The 10,940-nt window shown below is 42.7% G+C and overlaps 1 protein-coding gene across 1 annotated transcript; it reads left to right on the top strand.

The window, feature by feature from the left end:
* The first annotated feature begins 465 nt into the window (after positions 1-465).
* Positions 466-10,034, top strand: cyth3b (cytohesin 3b). The gene is made up of 13 exons (XM_068750466.1): positions 466-484; positions 834-916; positions 1,162-1,226; positions 2,186-2,252; positions 2,382-2,500; positions 3,205-3,285; positions 3,642-3,754; positions 4,632-4,780; positions 5,254-5,365; positions 7,526-7,602; positions 8,330-8,401; positions 8,511-8,665; positions 9,962-10,034. The coding sequence occupies exons 1-13, from the start codon at positions 466-468 to the stop codon at positions 10,032-10,034; spliced, it is 1,185 nt and encodes a 394-aa protein (XP_068606567.1).
* The last annotated feature ends 906 nt before the right edge of the window (positions 10,035-10,940 follow it).

Below are 10,940 nucleotides of genomic sequence, written 5' to 3'. Positions count from 1 at the left end.
CCCACTCTCAAATGGGTTGCTGAAGTGTGGCGGAGCGATTGGGGGGGGGGGGGGTCTTCCAAAGGAGTCTGGGAGGAGACGTTGATGTGGCACGGTTAAAAGAAGGACAAGTAGATTGATAAGTAGGGAGCTTGGTGTAGAATAAAATAAATGTGTACATTCCATATGCACAGCAAGTATGACGCGTACTCGCCTGTGGATAATGTGTTTATGTACCCACGCTGTAAAACATGCAGGTTGTGTGATGTGTCACAAGGACAAGACGAGAGCAGAAAATCATAAAAACCAATGTTTCAAGTGGAAGGCCTCGCCAGATGCTCGGCGGTTGTTGCGTTTGGTGTTTGTCTTAACGAATATAGCTGCACGACAAAGCGAACAGTAAATGCATACATTTATCTGCATGAAAGGAATCATGATGGCCTTTCTAATGACCAGAAACCATCAAAGATCCTTGCTGTGATCATGATGGATAAAGAAAAGGACTGTTATTTCAGAGAGAACGATTACTGAAGGGAAAGTTTGTGAATATATTTATAATTTACCAACTAAAAATCAGTATTTCTGAAATGTTTTTCCAAATTCTTAACTGTAAACCTTTTCTAAACACACATGAGTGTTTGAACTCCTGTTTGTTAGCACATGGATTTAGGTCATGAGTAATGGGATGGATTCAGTGAACAGGTAGGCATTGTCAGGCTCCTCTGACTGGCTGGATGGATGGTGAATGAATTTTATCCGTACTCATAACCCTGTCCCTCCCCGGCTCCCCTCCCCCCCCCCTCACTCCTTCTCTCACACATGCTCACATTTTCTCCACTCTCTGTATTTTCCAGTACCTGAGGACCTCTCTTTGGCGGAAAGAGATGAGCTGTCGAACATACGACGCAGGAAAAAAGAGCTTCTGGATGATATTGAAGTGAGTGCCCAAACAAGAATGATGCTTCCCCCCCATCCCCAAGTTATTGAGGGGTCAGAATACCTTTTAACCACATCATCCTGCACTAATTGCACCAATAGTTTGCATAAAACTTCTGAAGCTCCTGCAGAATATTTACTTGTCTGGCCGAGTTATTGTCCTCTCCAGTCTACCGGACATAAATGTTAATATATGGAAGTTAAATTCAAAAAGTAAAAGTAAATTGTGCTGATCTCTTCGTGCAGCGGCTGAAGTTGGAGATCGCAGAGGTCATGACTGAGATCGAGCAGCTAACCTGTGTGGGAGAGAGGTGAGTTCATTTCTTTTGATGAACAAATTAGCGCTGCAGCTAATGAAGATTTTCCACTACCAATTAGCCTGGTGATTATTTCCTTGATTAATTCATTTGTTTTGGGCTTTAAAATACCAGACTTTTTTTCTTTGGAAAATATAACAATTACATAGACTCTAATGTGGAGTCCAATAAATGCCAAAATATTCCAACACCCAAAGATAAGCTCATTCAAAAGAGGCCAGATCAGAATATATTACTATACAAATGTTTAAGAAGCTGCTACATGCAAATTTGTGGAAGACAACAGTCGATAACTCAAAGACAATTAATGTATACGTCTAAAAAAAAAACATTGATAAATTACCAATATCTTCATATGTGAGTCACTGAAACCAGAAAAAGCTGCCACAGATTTATTTTCTGAGATGATGAATTGTATAAGGACAAGTTCATTCTGTCTTTTGCTTCCTGTTTTTCGAAGCCACTGTGAACCGTGTAGTTGTCTTCAACATTAGCCTCACACCTGTGTGTGTGTGTGTGTGTGTGTGTGTGTGTGGGGACAGTCCCTTGACGAAACATTAGCCGCTCTGTACTCAAAGGCTCGCCTTCATCTGTTTGATGAGGTTAAATGAAGCCTTGTGTGTTTGTGTGCATGTGCGTGTGCGTGTGTCTCAGGTGCAACTTGTTAAGGGTATTTTGGGTACAGGAAGTGGAGTGAACAAATGTTCCTTGTGGGAACCATGCAAAATATTGTTTGAGAAAAACAAATGTGAAGTGTTCTTCCAAATGGCTGCATGATATTTTAACTGAAGGGTCTCAGTATTCACAAGAAGCACATGTGTTTTTCCTTTTTGTTCCAGCCCACTGTACTCTAAGTTGTCAGAATAGGACACAAACAAAGTCACACGATGACGAGCCATCGCAAACTAATCTAGCAAAGGAACTTGCTCACCTGATGTTTTATTTTCTTGCAGCAAAACCACACAGAGAAACAAACAGATCGCCATGGGCAGGAAGAAGTTCAACATGGACCCTAAAAAGGTCAGACCACGACAAGCATTGAAATTTTAGTGGTTAAATTTCCCTTCAGTTATTTGATTCAGTGTCTTGCATATTATTTTAGAAACAGACAAAAATAGACAACTGAAGTTTGTGTGTGTTGTTAAACAGGGGATCCAGTTTCTTTTGGAGAACGATCTTCTCCAGAACACCCCAGAGGACATTGCACAGTTCCTCTACAAAGGCGAGGGGCTCAACAAGACAGTCATTGGGGACTACTTGGGTGAACGGTGAGCTCCCCTGTTTTCCATCTGTTTTTCCTCCCACCTTTTATTTTTCCGCTCCCCATCTCTCCGGCAGATCTCCACTGCATGGGTGCAGACGAGCGTATTAAAGCCCCAGGAAATTAGTAGTCTGGATTTGTGGAGCGGAGCAGCGACAGGAGACCGTCCAAGCAAAGAAACTGGGATGACACGTGGTTCTTATCGAGGGGAAATCAATGGGTGTGGGACTGTCAAAACATCGCGGGTTTTCAGCAGATTGGCCTTCTGTCTGAAACATGTAGTGTGGCAAGTGCTCGGGAATTCACTCTTCCTGCTTGTCCGTTTGCAGGGCCGAGCTTATTTTAATGATTGTTTGTAAATGTGTAGTCGTCCCTCGTTTATCGTGGGTGTTCCGTTCCGAGACCCCAGCGATGGGTGAAAATCCGCAAATATTTATTTTATTCCCTTACCTATACTGATATCAACCCGTACCGGTGCTGTATTTTATATGTTGCAATACTGTATATAGTGTTGTAATACGTGTTATTTTTCTTAGGCTAGAAAATGCTTGTTTTATCAATAGATTATGAAAATAATGGATATACAAATATATATATATATCCTGCGATATAGTGGAAAATATGCAATACGTTAAATCTGCAGGAATGAGCCGCGATATCGTAAGGGACGACTGTATTGAAAAAGTTATGACACGTCTGTCTTTTCTTCAGGGATGATTTTAACATCAAGGTCCTTCAGGCATTTGTGGAGCTTCATGAATTCGCCGACCTCAACCTTGTACAAGCTTTAAGGTGAGTTATGGGTTTAGATGAGGTGGTGCTGTTGCATTCCTTCTGGCACTGGTGAAAGGTTGTAATACTGCTGAACCCCTTCTGTTTCAGTGCAATCTGCATTGTGTCATGTCAGACACAATGCAGGTGTGTGCTGCATTCAAACTACGAGGACAGATGCTAGTAGAGAGATTCCCATGCTTGTGTTAACATTGTATTGATTAATTTTAAAAGCGTTAGGTTATGTTTATGTAATTATTTATGGTTTTGTCCTTTATTGACTTATTTACAGAGAATATGCATTTACTTTAAAAGGCATTTGCATGAATCCCTTCTCAGCCTGTCTTTCTGTTTTCTGTCTGGTCCGGCTGTTGCAGGCAGTTTCTCTGGAGCTTCAGACTCCCTGGCGAAGCCCAGAAGATTGATCGTATGATGGAGGCATTTGCCTCCAGGTACTGCCAATGCAATCCCGGCGTCTTCCAGTCCACCGGTACCATAGTTACACACACACACACACACACAAGCATACACTCCCTCAGTCACTCACTCACACACACACACCCCATGACAGACGGATGAGTCACACAGTCCAGACGAGATTCCTCCTCCTGATAAGTCTCCAGTAGACAGCTGGACCGGTTTGTCCTGCATAACATTTCAGCACATAGCCACGATGGTGGAATTCTTCCGAGTTCAAAGATTAGGACTTTCAGAAAACCACCGTTCCGACTCGCATGAAAGGTTCAAGGTTCGACTTGAAACCCAGAACCCTGCTGTGAGGTGACACTGCTGACCGCTGCACCACCATCTGGCCCTTATACCTTGCACATGAATTACAGTGTAAACACAATTTGTGTCTCCAGTGGAAATAATGCAATCGATCACCGGTCAATAGCGGTCATTAGTGTGGCGTGTGCCGAGTTGTGTGTCACCTGCTGCTCCTGTGATAAGTGACTGAAAGATGAGGAGGACACAGGTAACAGCTCAGGTCACGATTATTGACGTGATGAGGTGGCGACGCAGCCAGACTTACGGTAGTTATTGGTCATCGCTCAGGACCGGTGCACGCAGAGCTGTAAATTACAGTGTGGATGGAGTTGACTGGAGCACTTGGCGTGTGGATGGATGAGGTGGACATAACTTGCAGGAGTTATGATGCAGAGCTGCAAGTGCAGTTGATCATGGATTTGTGCCTGTGTGTGTGTTTGTAACTGCAGGGACAGTTTACTGCGTCTCGTGTAGGGCGCCATGACTTTGTGCCTTCCTCCGTAGTGCATGCTGACCCTTTAGACTCTAATCCTCCATCTTTTAACACAATCACAGGCTTGTGTGGTGTTTTTTTACAGTAACAGTCGTGTCCTCCGCAGACACCTGCTACGTCCTGTCGTTTGCCATCATTATGCTGAACACGAGTCTGCACAATCCCAACGTCAGAGACAAGCCCCCCGTTGAGCGCTTCATCTCCATGAACAGAGGGATCAATGAGGGAGGGGACCTCCCGGAAGAGCTACTCAGGGTGAGATTTTGGCACTCGGTTCATTCATCACGTGTGAAATGGAACAAATGCAATGTGCTCAACTTAATGTCGACGATTAAAAGTGTGAGGTACGGCATTTAAAAGCTGCTGGACTCTAGTAGCTCGCTAATTGAGGCAGCTGCAGAATTAAACCTTATCCCCAGATAGTGGTGTTAGTGAACATTATTATCTCTCCAAAAAAAAGCAGGTAAAATCACCTTGATCTACTCGTGCATTTAAGGTTGCTGTCTCCCTCTACTTATCACTTTGTTAAAGCGTCAGCCTGCATTTAGAGTCAGTGAGGTATGAATCATTTCCTCTAGTCTTGAAATAAAATCTGTCAATGGCCTAGTTAAAGCACAATTAGTCTGAGCCGACTGTGTGGAGGATGGAGGAAGAAATATGCCTGCACATCTGGAAGCCATCTGGCTTTTCAATAATTCTCTCTTGTTTATTCTTCTTGCTCTGGGCAGAATCTATATGACAGCATCAAGAGTGAACCCTTCAAGATCCCAGAGGACGACGGGAACGACCTGACTCACACGTTTTTCAACCCGGACAGAGAGGGTTGGCTGCTTAAATTAGGTTAGTGTGTGTGTCTTCGAACATTCCAATGCTGAAAGGAATGCAAAACATCCCGGATGACTTTATTTCATTATCCCAACACTGTTTCTCCCTGCAAACGGCCCCTTTTCCTCTTAGCCAAGAGCATACTTTAGGACAAGGCAATTTTAATGTCGCTTTCTAAACTAGTCAAGATTTAAACTATGCAGGGTTGTAGAATGTTTAATGCAAAACGATTGTGTTGGAAGCACGCAAAGCATGTAGCACGGTAAGGTGCGATTCATAACTTTATTTATGCGACAGTGTGTTGGACCATACACAGAAAGACGTCATTAATCTTCATCTTAAAGTCAGTTGGTTAAATGCCTTTAACTGTTTCCGTACTGGACTCATACATCCAAATATGTGTACACACTGTTGTGCACATATGTGCAGCCCTATAAAGCTGTGCCCACACTATGTGAATGCTCCACTCTGCATTATATATGTACTGTTTAAAAAACGCAGACCGATAATGGAAACTGTGGTCAGAATAGTTTGGATGATGTGTGAGGTTTGGTCTGTATGCTTTCTCAATGAGGTAATATAGTTTACTGCTCTGTTTTGCTGTTTATTCCTGTTTACATATGTTTTTGATTTGTACTTTCCTCCTTCACGAAACATTAGCTGTTATTATTTAGTGTAAAACTGTTTTAAGAGCTTGGATATTTTTAGTCAAGGTCAATCTAACTGCAGGTGATCAGGTTTATTGCAATGTTTACGCACACACACAGACACACACACACACACACACACACACACACACATCTGGCTCTGACCTGTACATTCCTCTAACTCTGGGCAGTGTCTCTGTCGTCTCATCAAGCTGGTGAGTAATAATGCAAATAGCCCCATTGTGGCTCACAGACCTAACATGATTACATTCTAGTTCTGTTCCTCCCTGGGGCCATTTCCTCACACAGTTCTCACTATAATATCCCTAATTTAACACTCCAAAAATAAACCCCAGAGGATGTGAAGGAATAAAGGGCTTTTTTTTTTTTTAAACAAATTGCTCTGTATGCTGAGCAGAAATTTACACATGCTGATTCAATAGCCTGAGTCTGTTGAAATGTAATCAAAGCCTGAGGCTTTTATAGGTATGCATTTCCTTTATGGACTATGAGGCGCCACAAAACAGGAAAGGCTGCAGTGAACAGTGTTGTGAATGTAAGGGATCGTTAATGAGGGGAGGAACGAATCAGGAATGCACTCATCAGAAAGTTCTCATGTGCATGTCTTCAATTATTTTCTTGCACTGAGTAGCTTAACATTTCATGTTTAAATACTTACAGAACCGTTTGCTGAGGGTTGAGGGTGAATACCTGCTTTCCCACAGTCTTTACACACACACACACACACACACACACACACACCGGTGTCTCCCATCAGGCCTTTACTTCTTTACATCTCTAAGATGGGTTCATCTCCACTGCCAGAGGCTTAATTACTTTAAAGAGTGTTTCAAACCAATGCCTGTGCTTATTCCTCTCTTTGCCCTTTTGGATGTCTGCTCATGTGAGGGTGGTGAGATTTGTATGTGTGTGTGCACATGTTAGCGATGTCTGTGTGTTCCTTTAGATATATAATTTTCTTATCATATGGATCCTATTAATGGGCAGTACAGGGGCAGTGGGTAGAGCTGTTGCCTCACAAGAAGGTCTTTGGTTCGATTCCATTTGGGGGTTTTCTTAAAAAAAAAAAAAAACATTTTGGACAACTTTTACAAATAGCTTTTTCCAGTTGATTATTTTATTTTATTTTTTTCACTTCTGTGTACTTGTGTTGACTTCTGAACCACTTGAACGGTCTTTATGCTCTTCTTATTTTCAGTTATTCTGAATTTGATTTTCATTTGATTCATTTTTTTATTCCCTTTGTTTATGCGTGTATTCTGTTGCTATAATTATCAGTTCACACATATTTTCTGTCATTTTGGAACTTGGTGCAAGTTATGTCTGTTGTGAGACACTTTTCGTTGCATTTTTTGTATTTTATATCATTATTATTAAGAAAGTGAATGTGAGCTTGAGTCTTTTGTGTCATGTCCCTGCCTTTTTTTTCTGGATGGGAGACAGCCAGTCTGTCACTGCGGCCTTTTTGTCACTTCCTCTTTATTCTTCCTTGTCCTCTTCTTCCCAGGGGGACGTGTAAAAACGTGGAAGCGGAGGTGGTTCATCCTGACGGACAACTGTCTCTACTACTTTGAATACACAACAGTGAGTGTCACACTAAGATGACGTTCATCAGTGCAGTGATCTTTGTGTGTGTGTGTGTGTGTGTGTCTCCACTTGTGAACACTATTGCCATTGATCTAAATTTGAATTGTGCAGCTTTATCATGTACCGTAGGTTGAATTTGTGAGTCCTGTGGCTAATGTAGAAATTTCCATTACAATCTATGAAACGCTGGTAATCAGTGATTCCCCGTGCAGCAGTTACACCAACACAGACGTGAAACAACCTTGTTTCAGTTCAGATTCTGTGTTCTTTTTCCACATGTGCCTTTGTGTTTGTCTTCCTGTTTGTCTTTCTGTGAATTTTAGCATGGCACTGAGGAATTCTGTCTGTGCCTGTGCTTCCCTTATCACGGTGACATCGGCGCTGTCGTCTCTCTACCCTGATATTACGCTTTAACACACTATCATTATGTTGTGCCCTTGAGTATCACTGCTACACATATTATCTCATCTGTCAAAGACATGGAAGAATGAGAATAGGGGCATGAGGTTGATTTCCATCAAAGCAAAACAGGATTTTATTCTCTTCCCTCCTTCACTCACGCACACAGAACTGCTCCTTTACTTTCTTTTTCTTCAAGACTCATTCTGAACGTGATTCTCTTTCTTCTTCCTGGATGCATTCTTACTTTGCCATCAATTGCTCTCCCTTTGCATTTACTCCGTTGATTTATCCTCATCTCGTGTTTCTCCTTCTCATCCTTCAGGACAAGGAGCCCCGTGGGATCATCCCGCTGGAGAATCTCAGCATCAGGGAGGTGGAGGAGCCCAGGAAACCTGTGGGTGTTGCCTCATTAGAGAATTCATCCTTGGATCACATGGATGAAATATCTTTTCTCTCTCTCTTGCAGCTCATTATTAATACCCTGCTCTCTGTCTATTTACCAGAACTGCTTTGAGCTCTATAACCCCAATCACAAGGGACAGGTGATCAAAGCCTGCAAGACGGAGGCAGATGGACGTGTTGTTGAGGGCAACCATGTGGTTTACAGGATATCGGCACCCACGCCAGAAGAGAAAGAGGAGTGGATTAAATCTATCAAGTAAGGCGCCTCACAAATATACTTGAAGCGAATGTTTTTAGAAACACTTTTATTTTCTTTATTGCCAAAACACGCTTACAACACAACATCGCCAGTACATCACACAGAAAACATGCAGAATGAACAAGAATCGATATATCTTTGTGTAGCAATCAGCAAAACCATTTTACAGAAAATTAAACACAAGGGAAAAGCTAAAGTGAACAGAGCTCAAGCCCCCCATCACCTGTCGTTGGACCATGTTGCTCGCTATACCTTAAAATAAAATTAGTTTAATAGTGTGCATCTCTTGCAAGATGTTGACTTCGCTGTGTTAAACTTTGCTGGAATAGTCTCCACAGCAGTTTTAGCACATTATAGCCCCTTTCAGACTTAATAGTGGGGGGCGGTGTTGCCCGTGGGGTGAAGGGGGGACTTTGAATTGCATGCATTATGTTCCCAAATGACATTTGTTGTAGAAAAAATTCTTGATTTTTTTAAACAATCTTTTGTCATGTCAGTGAAATAAATAAATGTGCTGAACAAAAAAAATCCGAGGCAGCGCTCCATCTAGTAGACCGCAAAGTGCTATATAAAGGTTTTATAACACATGAAGAATCAGGAAAATCACGATATCTCCCATTACATTTAAATGTATTTGGTTTTTAGTTTAGGCGCGGCTTTGCTTGGATTTGATCAATCTGCAGTGGAGTTTTTGTTTTAGGACATTGGTCGTAAAAAAAGGACAATGAGCAGCATACAAAAGCAGGATAGTCATCGCCTGTGTGCATGTATATATATATATGCTCATTCTTCAGTGTGTGTGGCGTTGAAAAGGGAATCACAGATATCCGCAGTGGGGGGTTGAGCTTTTTGATTTGTGCTGGTGCTAACAGGATTTAGCAGCCATGAAACTGGGCTCCTCAGTAGCGCTCACTGGCTTCCTGATTCATTCCTATTGTTCGCTGCTGTTCCACGATGAGAGAGAAACGAGAGTCAGTCATCTCCAACGTTGTTGTGTAACCTATAAAACTACAGAACAGTGAGAGGGAAGGTGTGTAATTGTGTGTTTTACTACCTGCTTTGTCGAGACTTGGAGGAGGTTCAAGCAAACTGGACTACCAAAAAATATTCGGGGGGGGGGGGATCCTCTTCAGAAACCATGGAAACCAAACTAGGTCACAGCATCACAGCACAAACTTTGTTCTTTTTTTTTTCATTTAGTTGAGGCAAGGGGTTGCGTGTGTGCATTTCCATATCAAAGATGCTCAAAGCCCTCCCCTCTTTAAATTGCTGTCCTTTGATTGGCTTCTCCAGGGCCAGCATTAGCAGGGATCCCTTCTACGACATGCTGGCCACCAGGAAGAGACGCATCGCCAACAAGAAGTGAAAAGGAACAATCTTTCTCACATGCCTCCATCTCTCCACCACGAACACGTAAACCAAGTTGGTTCACCGCCGACGTGACTGAGGACTTTTCCCCTGAAGTCAAACCTCCGTTTCATCCCTGGACTGTCTCCAAGTCATGCACGCTATGTTTGAGAGACATCACACACAACCGGGTGGACGGCAGAGGTCCGGAAAGCTCAAGACGTGCACTTATTGTTTGCATGGAGCGGCACGTGAACGACCGCGACGCTAATCTGTATCTCCTGCATCTCATACACGCCCACGATCTCCCTCTCATGGCCATAACCTGTTTTCTGGTCTCTCTGAAGCACAACTTCTATGTTTCATGTGCAGATGCTTGCATGTGGATATTTATAAACCAATGGTTTGTGTATGTGTGTGTGTGTGTGTGTGTGTGTGATATTGGTGTGCAGCTGCAGTATGTTTTCTTCACTATGCTTTATGAAAAGTTCAGATGTGTGAGCAACTACACCGGGTGCCGCACGTGTGGGAGGGTGTTTTGATGGAAGGAGGGTGGGACGAGGGGACATACGAGACGTTGTGGGAACACGAGTGCAGTTTGTCCTCGCCTGGAACGTGTCTTCATCTCTGGTGCTGAATGCTGGTGCCGTGGCTGCCGTTCCACTCGGAGTAATCGCATTACATTTAGATTACAGATCATTACAGTCTCGAGTCAGCTGGGCTGATGTCAGTTATTTGTCTGGTGCAGATAATTCTACAACATGTATGATTTTCTTTTACTTTTATTAAGCAGGAATTGTGCTTTTGCCAAGGCTTTAAATAAGTTACAATCCTTAAGATTTCAGTCCTGTTTGATCGAATGCCACTTTAATGATGACAACAACACATGGAGTTTGTCGCTACGTTGAGCAAATGCTTCTTTGTG

This window comes from Brachionichthys hirsutus, chromosome 16 (assembly GCF_040956055.1).
Source record: "Brachionichthys hirsutus isolate HB-005 chromosome 16, CSIRO-AGI_Bhir_v1, whole genome shotgun sequence".
Taxonomy (NCBI): Eukaryota; Metazoa; Chordata; class Actinopteri; order Lophiiformes; family Brachionichthyidae; genus Brachionichthys; species Brachionichthys hirsutus.
The sequence above is the reverse complement of the archived record's forward strand: the minus strand, read 5'-3'. Positions and strand labels throughout refer to the sequence as shown.